Source organism: Mobula birostris, chromosome 6 (genome assembly GCF_030028105.1).
Source record: "Mobula birostris isolate sMobBir1 chromosome 6, sMobBir1.hap1, whole genome shotgun sequence".
Classification (NCBI taxonomy): Eukaryota; Metazoa; Chordata; class Chondrichthyes; order Myliobatiformes; family Myliobatidae; genus Mobula; species Mobula birostris.
In genome coordinates, this window is record NC_092375.1 from 165,466,281 (window position 1) to 165,488,866 (window position 22,586).

Sequence of the window (22,586 nt, forward strand, 5' to 3'; positions counted from 1 at the left end):
TTTGGACATAATCTTGGATGCTGAATATTTCTTATATGTTGCTAGTACATAATCTTGGATGCTGAATATTTCTTATATACTGAATAAGAAATGCTCCATTTCTTCCTTGTGGATTTTCTCCGGGTATTCCACTTTCCTCCAACACCCAAATATATGCAGACAGGTTAAAAGAGCCAAATAGCCTCCCCCAAAGTCCTAAAAAAACTTGAGAAGTTAAGGCAGCCCTTAGAGTTTAAAGCAAATTTACACTAAGTAAAAATCAACCATACACTTATTGTATACATGTCCATTTTCACTTGAACACCAGCAGCAGTCAATATTTGCACTTTGTAAAAGAACATTTTTTAAGCCTGATTCAGCAACCTCTGCAATACATGCTAACATTTATTATTTAATAATCATTATTAGACTGGGTGATGGAAGGACTAGTTCAAATTTTAAGCTTATTAGGAGCAAATTGTATTTGAAAATTAATCTGCAGTATTCATTACCTTTAGGTTACAACATTTAGAATAGCGATGTTGTAACTGTACTCAGTAAACCTGTCTGCCAAGATAAAATTAGCTGGTTAACATGGAAAGCCTTCTTAAACATTATGAAGAACTTGCAATGTTTTACAATGCCAGAGGATACATTAAATAAAGATGAAATTTATTGTATTAACTCTATTGAGTCTCCAATTGTTTCAGAGTAAAATCAATCTATATCTTAACGTGGCTATTTAGATTTCTAGTGTAACTGGGTGTCTGACTGAATCAGTTTAATTTACTGCATAATTCAGTCACAATGTTGCAGAATAAAGACAATCAGAGAATATACAAACACAGATTGTTCGACAGAAAATTTATTATGTTCTGTACAGGTTAGGCAAGACAACAGAACAAGTACATTTCAAATTATAATGGGTGGGAATCCAAAGATTACATGGATTAAAGCAACTTTCTTCAGGGTGTATATTATTAAAATTCCTATCTTAAACACTGTAATCAATATATGTCAAGGACTTCAAGTTGCTGCCCATTCCCAGAAAATAAAAAAAACTGTTCAGTTACTAGCAAAGGTCACGAGTGGAAGTCACTGTGTACTGTCAAGTAGCCAGTCAGTCAGCTGATGTGTCATGTCATTTTGTCCCCACTCTGCAGAAACAAAAACATTTATAAAAAGTGCTGTGAAAATGTAAAAAGCATCTGTTAACAAGGAAAAGTAGTCTACTGTACAGTATATATTAACTTCCAGGAAATCCCCTGAAAAATAGATGATTTGACTTTTAAGCTAAATATTCAAAACACTTAATAAATACCTAGTGCTACTAAAAAGACTTTGACTGGAGAGGGTTGGTATTTTTATCAGTCACTTGCCTGGAAAAAAAGTTAAGAGCAAATGTATTTTTTAATCAGTTTACTTTTGGGAAGATTCATTAGGCTGGCTCATTATGTCCAACTGGAAACCCTGTGTTATATCTAGAAATAAATTATGAATTATATGAATGCCCCTTTATAGAGCAAAAAGAACAATATTTAGAAATATGACTTATTTTTGGGAATGTTTTTAATATCACTGACTTTTAAAATGGAAATATTGCAGAAAATCAGTAGCAATGGAGAATGCAAGAGGACGAATGTGAAGAAATTAGCATTTCAGATGTTAAGAAAACTAGCCAATTCTTCAAATCTTGTCTTTTTAAAGAATGAAAAGTAATGAGGAATAGTTCAGTTTTCAAACTAGATCATCAGGCCCTGAGGATACCAATGCACACAGTGTTATGATCAGTTTGGATGGGTTGGGGGGGGGGGGGGAGGGAGAGGAGTTTTGGTGATGAATATAATTAATCTCACTCTTCCAATAAGAACTGTAGTTGTTGTAATTTTCTATAAACTGATTTACTTGTTCTGCCTAAAAACATTCAATCACTGTTTTAAATTTTGAAAACAATTTCAGAATGTCTTTGATGGCAGTATACTTTAATCTGCTATGTAGAAGACTTGGCATTCTTGGCATTTATTTTGAAATGTAACCTCATTCTATCAAAATTGTGGGTCACTAGAAGATTGCCAAAAAAAGAATCTATAACAGCAAATATATACTAGTTACAATATAATGCTTCTGTAAACTAGCCACTTATATGTCAGTGTTAAAAAAGTCACTTAATTAAAATGAACAATGCATTTCTCAAATATAAATGTAGAGCTTGACGGCAGGATGTACTCGATCATTTCAAAGACATTATTTATTCAGAATGATAATCAAGATGGTGAAAACTTGCTTATCAAAACAAGGAAATATTATTCTAGTTTTGTTCCTGTTCTGTTGAGAATTCCAAAATCAGTTGTAAGTAAATCATAAATTATGTTATATTAAGACAATTTATAAAATTCAGCAACTCTGGAAGAACATCAATTAGCATTTCCTGGTGTTTTAATTTCTGCTGTCCGAACTGTTTAATGGTAATTACAAAGAAATTTGTTGCCTTTTAGAACCTAAAAGGAGTATTCCTATTGCTAGACTCTAAAATACGAATTTCTAAACTAAGCTTCACGTGGGATTCAATAACCATGATTTGAATGGCACAGTAGCACAGTGGTTAACACAATGCTTTACAGTAGAGACAACCCGGGTTCAGCTCCCACCACTGCCTGTAAGCTTATATCCGTGAATTTCCTCCGGGTGCACTGGTTTCCTCCATAGTCCAAAGATGTACCAGGTGGTAGGTTAATAGATCATTGTAAATTGTCCCATAATTAAATCGGGAGATTGCTGGACAGTGTGGCTTGAAGGGCTGGAAGGGCCTACTCTGCTTTGTATCTCAATAATAAAATAAATAAATTTTATTTAGTGACACATTTGGCTAACCTGTATGTTAACCTCGATCCAATTGTCAAGTATTACAAAATATTAGCAACACAGCTTTGAGGTTATGAAAACCCAACTTATGTACAGCCCATACATAGGAATAGGTGTTTGGAAGACCGATGGGATGGATTTGCCAGCTGCAGGGAACAGGCATTTTCTGCCACGTGGAACTCAGTTTACTGCAATATCAGTCCATCTTGCAGATAATGGCTGAGTTAAACAGGTTATGAATAGTTTTCAGCAATGGAACCCTGTGGTAACCTGGGAAAGATCTGTAATTTATGACCAAAATATCAGCAAGGTAATATTCTTGTGGTAATAATGCACGAAGACTTCACCAACCTCAGGCAAGGGAAGATGTGCAGAAATTCAAGAAGTTCTGTCAGGACTGCTCTATTTCAACTCACAAAAACAGTAGCTTGGTCTCTAGCTCATACCTGATAAGCAAACCACCACAAATTTCACGTCCATTTTAGTCTATTGCAGTCGTAATTAACTGCAAGTCTTTGGTATGAAAAAATGAACTACTGAAAATTCAATATTTTGTGTTAATAGCAAGGAACTGTCCTTTTCTTCCTGTCTTAATCCAGTCTCACTCTTCCTTCATTTAACCTTACGTCACTGAAATCATCCAAATTCCTTTCCTCATGCTGCAAATTTAACAATCTTCCAAACTGATGAGTACTTTCTCTGTCTGCTTATGCCCAGCAGCTCAGCTTCCCTGCTGTCCCACTATCAGCTTACAGGCTCAGCAACATGCCTTGACAAAATTTTTTAAGATCTTAAAATACCTAACAGAAGGCATCATCTTGTCCTTCCATAAGGCATGATCCTTATCATTCACCCTTTGAAACTAAATGGAAGAAATCACTTACCTTTGCATAACCTTTTGCAAAATTGCCTAATGTGTTCGTTGTCGCTTGTGTGACTCTTCTCGCGGAGGATCAGCTAACATTACTTTGAGCTTGACACCATTAACAACTTTTCCATGCAAGATGTCCATGGCATTAGTAGCACTGTGTCGTTCAGCATATTTTACATAGCCAATGTTACGACCAGGCACCAGATACACTTCAATCAAGTTCCCAAAACGACTAGGAGAGAGACATTTAGTGTATGAAAAAGGTTAAGTTTCAATCTTTATTTTACAAAGAAGTTCAAATTTGCAGATTCTTCTCTCAGCATAAAAGATCAGTTCACTATTAGACTAAGACTGTCAGCAATTTTAACTAATACAAATTTAAATGTTACATTATTCAAATACAGTATTTAGAGTAAAAGGTAGTTTATCACAAGAGGATTAAATTGTTCAACATTTAAATCAAAATATAACTTCAGGGAACGTGTACTAATCTGGCAAATGGAAATTTAAAAACCCTATAGGTAACTTTAACTATATTTACATATTTTTCAAAGTAATAAAAGAGGTGGTTTATTTAGCTCATTGAGCCAGTCAAAATGATTTATGGCAGCTTTCTCTCATCTTTCCAAACTCCTGCTTCCTTATCTCTACTATTTTTCCAAAGATATTTAAACCTGATCAATTAATTGATTGATGTCCCTTGTTCTTTACTGCCCCAAAAATGTGGTAGGGGCAGAAATTATCTGATGAACTAGCTCATGAACTTAGTTCATTAATTTAAACTGATTAATCAGATCAGCTTTAATAGCTGTATAACATATGGGAAGCTCACTTCCGTCCTTCATATCTCGATCCTATAAAACAGGTGAAGGGTGGGAAGTCCAATGACTCTCTGACAACCATAATGTGAGTGGATCTATGGAGCCCCAAATATTCAAGAGTCCATTCCACTGAAAACCAAGAGCAAAACTGAACTTAAGGATAGAGGAGCAAGTAGGCACCAATCAGAAGAAACACTTGGAAGGACTCAAGTGTGACTCTATTCTTGATGTGGTCTTCTTCAAGTCCATTCAACACCAAACTATTCTATAAAGCATCAGCATGACCCTAGACTGACTTAGAAAACAGTTGGCCATTAAGTGAGACCCAGTTGTAGTTACTGAATTCAAATACATCTTCTATCTTGAAGATGATGATTACAGCATCTCTCAGCTCAACTGATATGTCCTCCTTCTCCCAGCATACATGGTAGATTGTGATTTGTGACTGGAGCTCCTTAATGCCAAGAGAAATGCAAGCAGCATTAACAACTATACATGTTCTTTTGTGACTTCACCAAAACCCTTTTGTCTTCTCAGTTAACAGATTCAATACTCATATTTGGTTGCTCTTCATCTAATCTCTGTTTCACAACAGCATAAAAGCCATCAAGTGATGCTGCATCATTGAGAAATTTATTGGATCAATCTTCCTTGCTACAATTCTGTACCTCACTCCCAAGTGTCCTGCTGGAGTGAAACAAAGCAATACAAATGGAAAACAAACAAGAGAAAACACACAGATGCTGGAAATCCAAGCAACACACACAAAATGCTGCAGGAACTCAGCAGGCCAGGCAGCATCTATGGAAAAGAGTGCAGTTGATGTTTTGGGCCAAGACTCTTCACAGGACTGGAGAAAAAAGATGAAGTCAGAGTAAGAAAGTGGGCGGAGTGGAGGAGGAAATACAAGATGATTGGTGAAACCAGGAGGGGGTAGGGGTGAAGTAAAGAGCTGGGAAGTCGATTGATGAAAGAAATAAAGGGCTGGAGAAAGGGGAAATCTGATAGGAGAGGACAGAAGGCCATGCAAGAAAGGGAAAGGGGGAGGAGCAACAGAGGAAGGAAATCAATGTGCATGCCATCAGGTTGGAGGCAACCCAAATGGAATACAAGGTGTTGTTCCCCCAACCCGAGTGTGGCGTCATCACAGCAGTAGAGGAGGTCATAGATTGACATGTCGGAATGGGAACGGGGAGCGGAATTAAAATGGGTGGCCATTGGGAGATCCTGCTTTTTCTGGCGGACAGAGCATAGGTGCTTGGCAAAGCGGCCTCCCAATCTATGTCAGGTCTCACCGATATATAGGGAGCCACACCTGAAGCACCAGGTACAGTAGATGACCCCAACACCCTCACAGGTGAAATGTCACCTTACCAGGAAGGACTGTTTTGGGCACTGAGTGGTAGTGAAGAAGGAGGTGTAACACTTGTACCATTTGTAAGGACAAGTGCCAGAAGGGAGATCAGTGGGGAGGGACGAATGGACAAGGAGTTGCGTAGGGAGCAATTCCTGCAGAAAGCGTAAAGTGGGGGGAGGGAAGGATGTGCTCAGTGGTGGGATCCCATTGGAGATGGCGGAAGTCACAGAGAATTATGTGCTAGATGCTGAGGCTGGTGGGGTGGTAGGCGAGGACAAGTTGAACCCTATCCCGGAGGGGGGGGGGGGTGGCAGGAGTTTGGCATGAGCATAGACATGGACATGCATTAGTAGAGGTGTGGTTGAGGTCAGCATTGATGGTGGAGGAAGGAAAGCCCCTTTCTTTGAAGAAAGAGGACTCTTAGTTCTGGAATGAAAAGCCCCATCCTGAGAGCAGATGGGGCGGAGATGGAGGAATTGAGAGAAAAAGGTGGCATTTTTACAAGAAACAGGGTGAGAAGAGGTATAGTCCAGGTAGCTGTGAGAGTCAGTGGGTTTATAAAATACAGTGGATAAGCTGTCTCCAGAGATAGAGAGGGATCGAGAAAGAGTAGGGAGGTGTTGGAAATGGACCAGGTAAATTTGAGGGCAGGGTGTAATACAAATGGGAAACTATTTGACCTATATCACCTCTATTCCAGAGCCAAGGGTCATATCAAATTCAGGTACCAAGTTGCAGCATACAGACAATACTTGCCAAAGTACATATTTAGAGGCCAATCTCCAAGTTATTCCCAACTCATTTACTGAAGAATAAAAAATAGGGTATACACCTAATACTTACAAAATAAAGTTTCTCTGCTAACCCGTCCTTGCTACACAACACTGCAATCTAATAAAAGAAGTCCATGATAAGATCCTGGAAAAGATTCAAGTAAGTTCTCTCTAGGTCTTCATAAATCCCCATTACTCATTGTCAATGACTGTGCAAAATGGAAAATGAACATCTGAAGCTGATGTAAATATGGGAAGTGTATCGAGCTTCTAAACCAATCACTTGTCTGCCTCCAAAATAATCTGAAGCGCCACCTCTGGTAATGTCAGCAGGTCCTACTTTGACCTTATGAGCCACTTCAAAACCTGCAGAACCAAAGTGAAAACAATTTATCCTCAGACTTGGGCTGCCTAACATAGTGATAGTTTTTTCTTCTAAGGTTGGAATAATATGTCCTAAGATCAAGGGATGATGATTTATCCCTTTGCAATTTGCTTCTTTTTAAATATTGATTACATTTCTACCATAACCATGCATTTCTGAAAAAGAATTCAGAAATACAAATATTATTAAACATGCAAAAGGCCCATTTGCGATTCAGGAACAGCTTCTTCCCCTCTGCCAAACGATTCCTAAATGGACATTGAAGCATAAACACTAACTCATTTTTATATATAATTTCTATTTTGCACTATTTTTAATCCTATATACACACACACGCACACAGATATAAACACATATACACACTCACACATGTATACACACAGACATATATACATACATATATACTGTAATTGATTTACTCACTTTTTCTCTCTATATCATGTATTGCATTGTACTGCTGCTGCTAAGTTAACTACTTTCGCAACACATGCTGGTGATAATAAACCTGACACTGATTCTGGTGCTTGAGAAATTTAAACACATTGCTTACCAAAACAGGTCTTCCAATACATCAAGGGGCAGAACAGTTGGATTGAAGACGACAAAGAGTCGCTCTCTGACAATACTATCAGAAGGAGCAAAGTTTTGAGGTGGAGGTACAGGGAAGTCAACTTGCAACCGCGACATCTGGTTACTACTGCTTCCTGCAAAACTCTGCAATAAATGTCAGCCATATTATATTTGAGCCATATTTTTTCTGACAATTTAATATGCATTCAAGTAAATCTATTAATGTAAATTATAACTGTAGTATTAAAACTTTTATTTGGAATTTATGAGTTAATTTTTTCAAAAACTAAAGTATGATCACATAGTTCTCACAACTTTAAAAACATTTCAAAGAAACAAATATATCACTAAAAACAATAATCATTACTCCTTTAGATTATCAATTTTAGGTACTGTAATTGATTATAGTATTTCATGGAGGTTATGATACGTCAGGCAGAAACAAATGATCAGCCTGGATAATCAACAATGCCAAAATTTGGCAAGGACCCTGATACTTCATTCGTCATGTTTGCTATTGCAAACAATTAACATTTTTTTTTTCCAAATTAAAGCAGGAGGCTGCGGGCAGAAATAGAATCAGTAAACACTGGAAGTACTCACCAGGTCTCTCAACATCTGTGGAGAGTGAAAGAGAGTTGACATTTCAGGTCAATGACCTTTTATTCGTGATAAAAGGAGCTGTAACGTTTACTCTGTTAGTATTTAGTTTAAAGTCTTAAATTTCCTACGAGCCAAAGTCTTACTTCCATATATTTGATTTTAATCAAAATAAATGATATATTTCATGTTCTTGTATATAGTTGTGGTTCTCATAGATCACTGTCAAGACCACTGCTGTATAGATCTAGACTGAGAAAGAGGACAATTTCAAAAGATTGAGGTGAAAAGAGGCCAGCAAAGATTTCCACTGACTGATGAAATGGGTAGGAAACACAATAAATGGAATTTAAGACTAATTTTGGTGGGAAGAGTGGTAACAGGTTCAAAGTTCAAAATATATTATCAAAGTATGTATGCATTATACAACCTTGAGATACATCTCCTTACAGGCAGCCACAAAACAAAAAAACCCAAAATAACCCATTAAAAAAAGACAGTCAAACACCCAATATGCAGAGAAGGGAAAAAAAGCAAATTGTGCAAACAATAAAAGTGAGCAAATAGCATTCAGGACTAAATTTGACGAAAGTGAATCCAGACACGAAACTAGGCATAACTGCAGCCGGAGCACCCACAGCCTCAGTTCAGTGCTGAACTGAGTAGGAAGCAGAACTGGTCCGTCCCTTGTTTTCAGTCCTGACACCCTGACCTTTTCACTTTGACCCAGCGCTTAAATCGTCCAAACATCAGGTGGTCGCTCATCCCTCTCAGAACACTCTGAAGTCTAGACCCCACCACCACGATTCGGCCCGTACACAGCCTTTAAAAATACGGCCTAGTGCTTAAATCAATCAAATCTCAGGCCTTAATTCTGCCTTGCACCCACTCGCCTCTTTATTGTTTGTAGTGGACATTATTCATAGTGTTATTAATAAGTATTTAGTTGTTTTCTTTGTTTTATTTGCAATCGATAAGTAGTCGCTTGGCTTCACCAGCACTATCTTAGACCGGATATAGAAATTGAACAATTTCAGGGTGCATGCATAGAAGCATTTGAAAGTGGCAAAAAAAACCCCAAGCTGCTAAAAAGGAAAAGCAATTTTGGCTGTATCAGAAAATAAAAACAAAGTAATGCAATATATTTTTAATTTTTTTCTGGCAATCCTTCATAGGACCTGGACACAATTGTGAAGTCCAACACTTGATGCCCATCTCTAACTGTGCTTGAGATTCTTAAAAAAAAACATAGATCAAGTAGGGTGCCACATGGTAATGTTTGTTAAGGAGTTCTAGAAATTTTCCCCAAACATGAAGGAATAGCTAAGTACTTTGAACGCATCATGATATTCAATTTGAAGTTCTGTTTTAAACATTCGTTTTTTTGGACGTGGATAGCTGCAGTTGGGCCAGTGGTTGATCACCAGCACTCACTTTGCTTGAAAAAGTGATGGCAAATTACCGTACTGAATTATTTTTTGAGAAAGTACAGCTATAACATTGTGATGACGAGTTCCAGAGTTGATATGTTGAAAGAACAGTTACATTTCTTAGTCACGATATTGTGGGACTTGGTGGTGTTCTTTCATGTGTCAGTGTTCCCACCTGGTTGTGGTCTGTGTGCTGCTTGATTGAGGTGGTACATTTGGGGGAAGTTCTCAGAAGGGACTAAACGAGTAATACAGCACATTCTATTGACGGTACATACTGCCGCTGGTGGCGAATGGAATAAATGTGTAGGGTGGGTTGCAGCACATCAATTTTATTGGCTGTTTTATCTTCAAAGATGTTGAGCTTCTTGAAGTTGTTAGAACTACACTCATCCAGTAAACAGCGAATGTTCCATCATCAATTTATTTCTTCTACATGGAGGGAAGATTCTGGAAATGAGTCACGCATCACCCGACACTCAACCTCTATTGTTCTGCAGCCACAGTAACTGTCTGGCTGATCCACTTGATGGTTAGGGGAACTCAGCAAAGGCAAATGCCACTGAATACAAAGGTTGGATGGTTAGATGTTTTCTAGCTGCAGATGGTGACAGCGTAGAAACTTCTGATAAAATGTTCCTTGCCACTATATTATCTTGGGCTGTGATCTTGCTGAGAAGTTACAAACGGAATTGAAAATTGTGCAGCCGTTAATCATAAGTTGGAACAATTTGATTCATACTGGGAAAATGGTTTAACTACGTAACACCTAATAGGCCTGATTTTATTCTCACAAATCAATGAATATGTTGTAAAAAAAAATCACCCCCTACATGTACTTAGTTTTCTCCTTTTGCTTGTTCTTTCTTTCCTCTCTGTCCTATAAGTGTATACCTCAGATAAATATTATGTGGAGATTTGTGGCATATATTACTATATGATATACATGTACAATATCTGAAATACATCTTATGGAAATGTTTGTTTGATGATGAACTTCAAAAAAAATAAATTACAAAAAAAAAACTGTGCAGCCATCAGCAAACATTCCCATTTCATCTTATGATGGAACTTAAATAGGATAGTCCAGCTCTTCAGGTCATGTCTGTGAATTATTATGATCATGGCTTGATTTACCTCAGCACAACCCTCATATCTCTAGATTCCCTTAGTTTCACAGAAATTCTTTAATTTTGTGCTTGAGTGAACACAATGACAGGGCCTCCACAACCCTGAAGGGTAGACAATTTCACAGGTTCACACACTTCTGAGTGAAGAAAATTGCTCCTCAGCTTAGGCCTACCCCTTATTCTGGAGCTGGATGCTCTAGTCCGAAATTATTCAGCCAAGAGAAACATTTTCTCTGCATCTAGCCTATATAGCCCATTAACAATGTTGCGTTTCACAGAAATCTCCTTTCATTCTTCTTAATCTCTCCTCATAAGGCAAGCCTGTCAGTTATGAAACAATCAGACCTATTGATTCCCATTTGCCATTAATTCATTTACTTTGTGTATGCTGTAACCATTCACAAAAAGCAGCTTTTATTTAATACTTCAATGTTTTTAGACATTAATCCACATTACTGGTTGATGTTGTTTTGCCATCAATTTATTTTGCCAACTGCTTTTCTATTCTTCTTTGTTCTAAATTTCTTTTGAGATTCCCTTGCTAAGCTACGATGGCTGCCCTGTAACAATTACAACTACTTTCCTTTGGGCAAGAAAAAATACAACAACTCTAACCTTGCAACATTTTGAAATGGTGTTCTCAATGGCTAGCCGTTCTTGTGTTCTTGTTCATCAAGGTAATAGCATCACAAGTTTAGGAGCAAGCTTTTGAAAATGTCTTGGCAAACTGCAGCAAAACATGTTGCTGAAACACAATGACCAGCCTACAAGAATAGTAGATCTCAGTGATGGATGCTGCAGCCAAGCAGGTTACTTTGCCGCGAAAGGTGCTGATAGAATACTTGTTGAGGAACTGCAGGAAGTTAGCATTTTAGCATTGAACTACATGAGTCAAGCCTAGCATGAAACCACAGTCATAATGACAACAGAGATGATCTCAGGAAATTTGAGATGGATTATTATGCTTTGTCTAAGCAGTCCGACGTGACCAAATGGCTTGCTGGATAATTTCACATGCAGTCAGTAATTGATAACATTGCTTAGGATCTGGATTTTTGTACAAGGCAGACTTGGCAGATTTCCTCAAGGATGTTAGATAAACAAATGGAATTTTGAGAAGCTGATTGTTTCATATTAATATTTAACCCAGATTGTTTAATGAATTGCATTTAATTTCCTGTCTATATGGTATAAGTAATACATCTTGAGTTGAATTCCAGGTTCCAAACCAGTAACGTTATCTTCCCAGTATGCAGAGGCAGCTGCACTATTCAAGATAATTTAGTTAATAAAGCCTCAGTGAGAGTGGAAAGGAGATTTACAAGAATGGTACCAGGGTGAAAATCTTCAGTTATGTGGAAAATCTAATAAAGCAAATAAGGAGAGAGACAGAAACACAAAAGACCGTAGATGCTGGAATCTGGAGTCACAAGCAATTTGTTGGAGGAGCTCAATGAGTCTAACGCATCAGCTCACCACCCAATTACAGTGTGTGGAAAGGCAGCTAAATCAAACCTCAGCAACTAAGACCAGGCGAGTATGAACAGATGAGGACTGCATATAACGTGCTGGGTCCAACAACATCCAGCACACAAACTTATTTGGAAAATGAACCACAAATCCAACACCAACCTCCAGGCACCTTCACAAACAATTGGATTACATGGCGTGTATATGGCTTAAAATACAGGTTTCAAGTAAATTAACGGTTTTCTGCTAATTAACAGAAGCACCATAATGCACAAGATGCTGGCAACAGAAATTACAGTTGTAAGAAGTTTGTGAACTCTTTGCAATTACCTGGTTTTCTGCTTTAATTATTCATAAAATGTGGTCTGATCTTCATCTAAATCACTATAATAGACACAAACAATCTGCCTAAAACTAATATTGCACAAACAATTGTACTTTTTCTTGTCAATACTAAGAACACCATTAAACAATCATAGTCTAGGTTCAAAAAAACACGTGAACCTCTGGGGTAGTGCCCTCTACAAAAGCTATTTGGAGTTAGTTAGGTGTTCCAATCAATGAGATGAGATTGGAGGTGTGCGTTGCAGACGTGCCCTGCCCTATTAAAAAAAGACACATAAAGTCAGGTTACTGACAGAGTCTGCTCTTCTCAAGAAAGATCTGTTTATGTGCATCATGCCTCGATCAAAACGATTTTCAGAGGACCCTATAAGAACTGTAGCGATGTATGAAATTGGAAAAGACTACAAAAGCACTTTGAAAGACCCAAGTGTTCATCAGTCCACAGTAAGAGAAAATGTCTACAAATTGAGGCAGTTCAGTACTGATGCTACTCTCCCTAGGAGTGGGCGCCCAGCAAAGATCATACACCAAGGGCACAGTGTACAGTGCTGAAGGTGAAAAAGAAACCAAACGTAACAGCAAAAGACCTGTAGAAATCTCTAGAACTCGCTAAAGTCTCTGTTCATGGGTCCACAATAAGAAAAACACTGAACAAGAATGATGTTCATAGAAGGGCACCACAGGGCAAACCACTGCTCTCCAAAAAAAATACTGCTGCGCATCCCAAGTTTGCAACAGACCATCTAGGTGTTCCAGAACACTTCTGGGACAATGCTCTGTAGACAGATGAGACAAAAGTTGAACTTTTTGGCAGAAATGCATACCACTATGTTTGAAAGAAAAAGAATACTACACACCAACACCAAAACCTTATCCCAACTGTGAAGAATGGTAGAAGGAGTATCATGGTTTGCGTTTGCTTTGTTGCCTCAGTACCTGGACAGCTTGCAATTGTTGAGGAAACAATGATTTCAAAATTGTATCAAGACATTTTGCAAGAGAATGTCAGGGTAGCAGTCCTTCACCTGAGCTTAGTAGAAGTTGGATGATGCAACACGACAATGATCCGAAACATAAGAGTAAATCAACAATAGAATGGTTTAAAAAGAAGAGAATTTGTGGTTTGGAATGGCCAAGTCAGAGTGCAGACCTCAGCCTAACTGAGGTGTTCTGGCATGACCTGAAGAGGGCTGTTCAGGCAAGGTATCCCAGATATAGTGATGAACTGAGGAATGGTCTAAAATTGCTCCTTGCTATTGTGCAAGTCTGATCAGCAGCGATAGGAAGTGTTTGGTGGAGGTTATTGCCGCTAAAGGAGGTTCTACTAGTTATTAAGTACAAAGGTCCACATACTTTTTCCTGCCTGGAAATGAATGATTAAGCTGTTCAACAATGACATGAAAAGTACAATTGTTTGTGTGTTATTAGTTTAGGCAGATTGCATGTGTCTATTACTGTGACTTAGATGAAGATCAGACCACAGTTTATGAGTAATTAATGCAGAAACCAGGTAATCGCAACAGGTTCACAAACCTTTTCTTCCAACTGTAGATAAACAGAAGTGATTATAAAAATTATAAATGCGTTAATTTAAAAAAAAGTTTCCTAAATCAAAAGGACCACATTGTCTTCAACCACCTTCAAATAGAGGGAAAAAGATAAATCATCTATCACTTAGTACTCACAGCTGAAGCTGAAACCAATTGCTGGCCAACTGGACTGTTACAGGCAAGTGACATCATCTGCGCTGCCACAAGTTGTAAGGCCATCATTCCAACTGGGCTAAAAGAGATTACAAAATAATGGAAATCTACTAATCTTGAGTGCTAGGGCTTAACTATTCAAAACAGCACAAAATACACTGACCAATTTTCTAGTTATTTTACATATACCTACTTTGATTGCCTGTCACTAGGGTCATCATCAATGTAATTGACTCCCAATCGATTGCCAGGTGGATACTCAAATCCATGCAGCTTTTCTTTAGCATACACAGCCGATGCCACATTGTTGTACCGAATCAGTGCATATCCTAAAAATAAAATTGCTTATATACAACAATATTCAGTATTGTCCTTTTATTATTGAACAATTTAGAATAGTTGCTCTTTTACAGCCCAATGCCTTTCTTTTTCTACATTTAAGAAAATAGAAAACCTCCCTATAAATACTTCTGTAGATCTCCAAGAATCCTCAAAGAAATAGAGACATTTCACAATTGTGCAATTTTTACATCAGAAACATTGCTCAATACCTTCATTTACAGATGCAATAAGTATGAAATCTTTACTATTTCAGCATGTACATTATTTTTTCAATAATGTAGTTTATGATGAAAAACTGTAGCATCATGCTATTGACAGGTAAAGCAAATTTCTATTTTGTTCCAAGTGATGAAATATTTAAAATCTCTTTTCCTACACCATACATCAGTTAGTTTAAGTTCTGTAATATTAATGTTAGAAACCCAGTCAAGATCAATCTTTAGAAATCACCTGATTTCTGTGAACGTTGCCAGGAATGCTAGAATTGAAAAACCTTAATAACAGGTGTTCTTTCTTTCTTTAGCCATCAGTTGTTATGCACTATTATAGTGTATTCAAGAATACAAAATAAACTCAAATTTGAATAGTGCATTTATGGCGGCCAGCACATGCGGGCCTCAAACCGCCAACGGGAGCCGCAGGCAGACACGCGGTAGTGTGTCTGGAACAACCCGCTCGGGGCGGACCTTCTGGGGACAGTCTGACACCACGTTCACCCCACGGGTCGCAGGGGCCCATGGGAGGGGAGATTTAAGCGCGCGATTTTGAATCAGTAAAGGCATTGAGTTCAGCTCTCTCTGCCTCCTTTTGCTTCTTTAGTAGTACATTTGGATGCGGCTACATTGGTGACTCCGACATTCCAGACGGCATTTGGAGCCGGCAACTCAGCGACCAGCCATGAGCTCGAGCAACTCACACAGCTCCCAAGGACCTGGACACCTCCTCGGCTGAATTGGTCTACGGCGCCCCCCTGACGGTCCCAGGGGAGTTCGTACCAGAGGCCTGAGGCTCGGAAGAAACTCCAGCAGCGGTGGTAATGAGGCTGCGGGACAAGGTAGGGACCCTGGCACCGGCCCCAACCTCCAGGCATGGTCCCACGCCAACCTTCACTCCTAAGGACCTCCGAGACTGTATGTTTTTATACGCAGGGGCATGCACAGGTCAGTTCTACAGTGGCCGTACAAGGTGATCTGGCACAACGGAACTATGCGTGTCGTGGAGGTGGGTGGCCGGGAAGAGACTTTTACAGTGGACCGCCTCAAACCAGCGCACTGGGACATTGAGCAACCAATGCACCGTGCTGGCAAGGCCGGCCACCCAGGCAAGCCACACAGACTGGGGGCTCCACTCCCCCGATGGATGTTTCTTTGGGGGAGGGGGGGTGGCGGCCCACACACACGGGACTTGAACCAGCATCAGGAGCTGCAGGCAGACATGCGCTAGCACGTTTGGAACTACCTGCTCGGGGAGGACCTTCCGGGGACAGTCTGACGTCACGTCCGCCCCATGGGTCACAGGGGTCCATGAGATGGGAGATTCAAGCGCACAATTCTGAATCAATAAAGGCATTCTGAGTTCAACTCTTTCTGCCTCCATTTCTTTAGTAGCGACTACATATTATTGACTCCCCCCCCATCACTTTACAACCACTTGGTTGGTAACTTAAAAAATTAGACCTAGACATTTCATACAAATCTCTTCCTAAATCGGATTAAATTGTAGACAGACATCTCTAGCATGATGAACATGATGTGATTAGACTATTAATTCTATCCAGATTCAGAATTACCTGTTTTGCATTTTAACTCAGCACATATTTCTCGGATGCAAGTTTTTCAACTGTGAACATTATTACCCAGTAATGTTGAATACTTGTGCACAATTAGATCCTCTACCAAAATTCTCTAGTCCTTGTTATCAACTCCATAGGTGTACAGGATGTAGGTGACCCAAAAAAAAGCATGTCTGTTCTTCCATTTCAACTGTTTGCACATGAAATATCTTATAATACATAGTTGCATCACATTTTTTCCAAGATTTTACTTGGATGCATTAATGTCAATATACGTTTGTAATTCAATGTTAGTATAGCAACATTGATATGAGTAAAATAATAACCACTTGCAGAAGTACCAAAATTGAAGGTCATCTGTTGTAATCCTAAATATGTTCATGCATCTGAACATGTAGATTCTACCAAATTAACTCATGATCTGGTCAAAATCATCAAAGGGATATGGACCAAATGGTCACTTCTCCACTGAAAAGATATGAATATAACAGTGGGATATTAAAGCAATTAAAATTGGATGAGAATAAGTTCAAGTAATTTCACACATTTGAAAGAATGGAGGAAGCAGAAAACAGCAAATACCAAAGTCAAATTAATCAACATTCAGCAATTGTTTGCTTTACATATTGTACAAGTTCAATTGTACTTGCCTTTGACATAAACCATATAAGGATCTCTCTGAATCTCACAATATTCCAATCCTGGGATAATATCGAAGAGACTGTAAACTTGTTCATGTGTAAGCAGTCCTCTAGTAGACACTGAAAGACAAGTGGAGATATTTTCTCCACCTCTCATTTCACTTCTTATTTCAGTTCTCAATTCACCACTTCTCATTTCGTTTGTTCCAAAGCTGGGAAATTCACCTGCATCAGCATATGAACAGAAATAAATGTCTAAAATAAACATTTCTGAATAGTAACTACCTATTCTTCTATAGCATCTTGGGTAAAATGTAAGCACATTATTTTACAATTATGAAAAAATAAGTAGTGACTTGAAGTGCTGAAATATATTGAGCAGTTATTTTCCCGATATTTTATTGGAGATTGGAATTACTATGTCAACAGAAACACCTTAATTAGCAGTTAAACCAGCTTCAAAACAATTGCACTGATATAAGTACATATGACATCATAGGCTTTAGCCACTGTTTACTACTTACCCCGTTTTCTCTTGATTTATACACTTACCAAAAGGAAACACAGTTTGACTTCTTTGAGGATCAAACGCTGCTCCATACACTGATGATTCCTGTCTTGCCCCACTAACATAGTCATTTTCAGTGTATGCTGGTTTGTTTCTTGGCTCAGCAAGTATTGCCTTAAAAGCTACGCAAGAAAAAAGGCGGAAAGGCATTACACTATAACTTAAAATTCTGTTTGAGCAATAAAATTTTATAATTCTAATGAAGCTTTTCTTGCAACAAAAGATTTTATTTTCATGTTTGTTTGTAGCTACATAGAGTACTTTATTAAATTCAATCAAAACATGGGAAGGATGTTAACTAAACTCCCAACCGTAACAAAATCATTGAATAAATTATCATTCCCATCCATATTTTATAGCAAATAAAGTACATTCCTAAAAGCAGATTTTTTCGGTCTAACCCCAATTATGAAATTGTTAAAGTTTGAATATATGAACGATCTGATCAAATTAAGTAGAAGGAACATCCCAACTGCCAACATGTAATGGGAATATATTGTATGAAATGTAACAATTTAATCCATATATTTGTTACATCTTTGTTCAATAAAACATCCAAAGTCAATAATGAATAAGTCATACTATTAACTACTTTAGATGTTTAGAGATTTGCAAGCTATGCATGCATCTTGGACATCATAAATTTGAAAATAATGACAGGAATTTCCACTTAGTGAGGATGCATTTGTTCTAAAGAGGTATTCTTACTCTCATCTCAAAATACTCACATCAACTTCTCAATTACATAGAATGCAATTTCTATCAAAACCATTAAAAGAAATAGGGCCAAAGTTAGCTACAGCCAGCCAACTCACCCTCCAAAGTCAATGCCCACAGTTCCTATTTACTTGCATTACTTTATCTGGATGCACAGTGTAAATGGAGCTGAACGTTCTGCAGCCAGGGGTCAGGCTACAAGATGTAATGAAGCCTCAGGGGGTATAGCCCCAAGGTCCTATAACTGGAACATTTTGATAACCTATGGCAGGAGGCAAAGCTCAATGCTGGGCTTCACCAGGTGCCAAACTGGGATTATAATTTAAAATACGAAGTTAATTTAGTAAGATTTTAAAACAATTATCTTTTCTTTCCTAATCTCTAGATTGAGAATTCCTATGGTAGTGAATGGAGTATCAGATGTTCAGCCAGATTTGACTGAAGGACCCCAAATTAGAACAAACATGGAGAAAAATGCCAACAAGATGAGGTTCCACTACTGAAATTGAATGGCATAATCAAAGATGTATCACAACTGTTATTCAGTATGTTTAAGTGATCTGCTTTCAGTTGCACATAAGCAAGACAGGAGAGATTTGATGGGACATGGTGTGGGTGCAAGTAGTTGGGAGTAGGCAAAAGACAGGGTTGACACAGATTAGATGGGCCAACAACTCAAGTCAGCAAAATATGCCCCACTATAACACATGGCTCCATTTCAATAAGAGAATAATTCTTATAATGATCATTCTCACTCTGAAGCAAAATAATCTAATGCTAAATAGACTAATGGTGAAAACCAAACCACTAGCATCTGATGCTAGCAATCTTTTCACTAAACAACTTTAAATTGTTTCTAAGAAAAAGTATTAAATGTCACTATTCTCTACAAAATTACCTTTGCTATTGTAGACTTGATAGACAGTCCTTAATGATTAGCAAGTTGCTGTGGCCAGCAGCTCACATCTATTACTTCCAAAGAATCATGTGTAATTGTCATTATTAGCAATCTATTAGAAAAAATGTCCATTCTGTCTTTGGTTATTTCAAAATAGAGACTAAGTATTCAAGAAAGTCTTAAGATATGTTGTTCATTTTATTTTTTTAACTGAACCAAATTGAATTTTTTTAAGATTATATAAATCTAATTTACACCTCTACTATTTCTCACTAGGTCTTGTGAAATGTAAAAGGGATCTTTATTCAAAAGTTTACTTTAATTTCAATCAGTCTTACATCGGTCGCAGTTTTCAATGGCCTGAGCAGCCTGAGAAGGTTTCAGAAATCTCACATAGCCAAATCCTTTGTTCTCCCCTGTATTCTTGTTCTTGATAACACTGCAGTATTCAATATCTCCAAACTCCTAATAGATATAAATGGTAAGTTAAAATTCAATAATATTTTGTTCAATTTATCTCTTTAGTAATGGTCTTTCAAACAAACTTTAATTTGATGTTTTTCCTCAGAAATGAAAATTTCCAACGTTGATGATACTTGAATTTTTTCTTGTACATGGCGTACATCACAATATAATATGACATAATTACTGAGACATTCACTTGTCCGCACTGTTGCTCCTTTCAAGTTCAATCCCAACATGTGGACATTAAGGTTACACACAACTTTAAGAGCAATGCAAACTTAAAGTAAAAGGACCTTCCCAGCTCTAGCAAATGCTAGTAACCTTTATTTTCATCCACTTGACCTCAACACTTTTGGTCTACCACTTCCCCTCCTCGGACCCGCTTCCTTTTTCCGTACCCTACCTTTTCCCTTCAAACCCACTCCTTTATCATCCAATATGACCAAACCACTAAGTTTAAATATCCTACATTTTACAAAAATGTTGGTCCATGAAATTGCCTTGGAAGGACTAAATACATTCTGAATCAGAAAAACTAGACTGAATAAGTCGAAATAGGCCTGTATAATTTACCTTAAATTTTTCCCGTAGATCATCTTCCGTGTAAGATTTTGGAATCATTACAAAAATCCTAGTCAACTCTTCATCTTCAACATCACGATGGCTACCTGACCCTCTGGATTGTGCAATGAACACCTGTAAATGTTTTTTTTAAATAATGAAAACAATTAGACAATTAAAAAAAACTTGTGTCCCAGAAATTACTGAGCATTTCAGCTCATAGCCACCATGCACCTGCTTTCATTGAGCTTAGAACACGCACGACTCTCTGCGTGTCAGAAAGGGGGTACTCATGAAATTGCATGTTTCATTAAATAAATGGACATTACTTTGTTCAGTTTTGAGGAATTTCTGGCTTTTATACATCAAAAATACACAAATTATAAATCAAATTACTTCTATGTAGGTGACTGCAATCTCATTTAGCAGTTTTATACTCAACATAGAAATAACTCATATTGGCCGCTGATTGCATTGGATTTTACATATACTTATTTTAAAATGTTGACTTCACAAAGATACTAGAGTGGCATTAATATTTTGAAAGTAGAATTCTGAAGAATATCATTATGAAATTCTGATCACATCTTATTAACAACATAAAATACAGCTACTCTATGATGCAACACTTTCAACTTTAATCAGTAAGGTTTTATATAGTTAGTAAACAAACAATAAAAGATAAGATTTAAAATTAAATAACCCACCATTCAGGGCCATTTTCAGAAGGCTGTTGTACTATCCTTCTAATCATTTTACATAAAACGGTGTCTCCTCTTAAAGTTCCCATTTTCTCCCTGTGACTACATGGGTTCTCCCCCCCCCCACCTTACAAGTTGTTACATTCATTTGTCATTGTACCGCATGGTGTAAGCAAATGACAGGACAATTAGGAATTGGATGGATTTGAAGGAAAATGTTGGGGAAATAGGACTTTCTTTTCTTTTGAAAAAGCCAGTAGAGATTTGGTGTACTGAAAAACATTCTACATTGTAAGTAAATATGAAAGGAATTGTGTGTATTGTTAAAGACTATGTCTCCCAGTCATAAATTCTACTTCTCTGAACACTTTATTGGTACCCCTCAATACAATGAAACTATAACCATCTAATTTCTTGGAAAAAAAATTCTAGTGTGTAATCAACCCTCAGAATTTAACAAATGGTCTGGAAATTCTACTGATAAATCTTAGCTGCACTTCCTCCAAGTCCACTATGTCCTACCAAAAATGTGTTGACACAGTGCTCAAGGTGTTATCTAATCAAAGCTGCATAGAACGTAACACAAGTTCACTCTCAAACTCTAGAGGTTAACATTTCAAAATTGTTTAACATCATTTCCAGTACACGTGTGTAAAGGAGAACAAAATAATTGATACTCTGGGTCCACAAGAAAAAGAATACAATAAGATTTTGAATAGCTGTCAATAATTTAATTACCTATGTGCATCCACGTACGTCTCTTCTTTGAAGTCTAAAGATGGCTAAAATGCATCGACAATGAAATCCTCAGCTTTGCAAAGCTCAATAATCTATTAATATTTTTCTAATTTGATGCTTCCACTGTCTCAGCTTAAAGTTCCCTACACTTTTACTGTCATCCTCAATCAACTTGGTTGACTCCAGCTGCTAGGTGCTAGCTTTGCTTTCAATACTCACTAATTATTGCATTTACAAACAACTTAGATAATGGAGTGGGTAAGCATCAGCTACTCAGCTGTGGGCCTGAAGTAATATATATGCCAGGGCAGGCATGAACACTTGCCTCAGGGACATGAAAGAAGCAAATGGATTTTTACAATTTAGTTTGTCACTTCTCATACTACTTTTTCATCAGATTAATTAACTGAACCTAAATTCACAGCTATGGTGATATTGGTCATTAAATCTAACATAACTCTTTGAATGTATTGAAGATCCAAGAAAACTGCTACTTTTCTGACATTGATACTTTTGCGAGGTTGGTCTCAGAATAAGTTCCTGCCTAAGCAAGGAGCTGGTCCTGCAGCCAGAATAGGTCTACAGTGGATGCAATCTCCAGTTCTCCACTTGCCTTGGATCCCCTGGACAATGCAATACCTACCGGGTATGTCAGTCTGCTGTTTATAGTCATAGTCATACTTTATTGATCCCGGGGGAAATTGGTTTTCATTACAGTTGCACCAAAAATAAATAGTAATAAAACCATAAATAATTAAATAGTAATATGTAAATTATGCCAGGAAATAAGTCCAGGACCAGCCTATTGGCACAGGGTGTCTGACCCTCCAAGGGAGGAGTTGTAAAGTTTGATGGCCACAGGCAGGA

The 22,586-nt window shown here is 37.7% G+C and overlaps 1 protein-coding gene across 1 annotated transcript in view; it reads right to left on the reverse strand.

Moving 5' to 3' along the window:
• Positions 1–828: 828 nt before the first annotated feature.
• rbm45 (RNA binding motif protein 45) overlaps positions 829–22,586 on the reverse strand; it is a 30,765-nt gene continuing 9,007 nt past the window's right edge. Inside the window, exons 2-10 of the mRNA XM_072261792.1 lie at positions 20,293–20,415; positions 19,593–19,719; positions 17,624–17,761; positions 17,081–17,296; positions 14,490–14,625; positions 14,279–14,375; positions 7,599–7,762; positions 3,726–3,944; positions 829–1,136 (exon numbers count right to left, since the gene is read on the reverse strand). Coding sequence (XP_072117893.1) covers positions 3,752–3,944; positions 7,599–7,762; positions 14,279–14,375; positions 14,490–14,625; positions 17,081–17,296; positions 17,624–17,761; positions 19,593–19,719; positions 20,293–20,415 — 1,194 coding nt within the window. The 3' untranslated portion in view covers positions 829–1,136; positions 3,726–3,751. The remainder of the gene's footprint in view (positions 1,137–3,725; positions 3,945–7,598; positions 7,763–14,278; positions 14,376–14,489; positions 14,626–17,080; positions 17,297–17,623; positions 17,762–19,592; positions 19,720–20,292; positions 20,416–22,586) is intronic.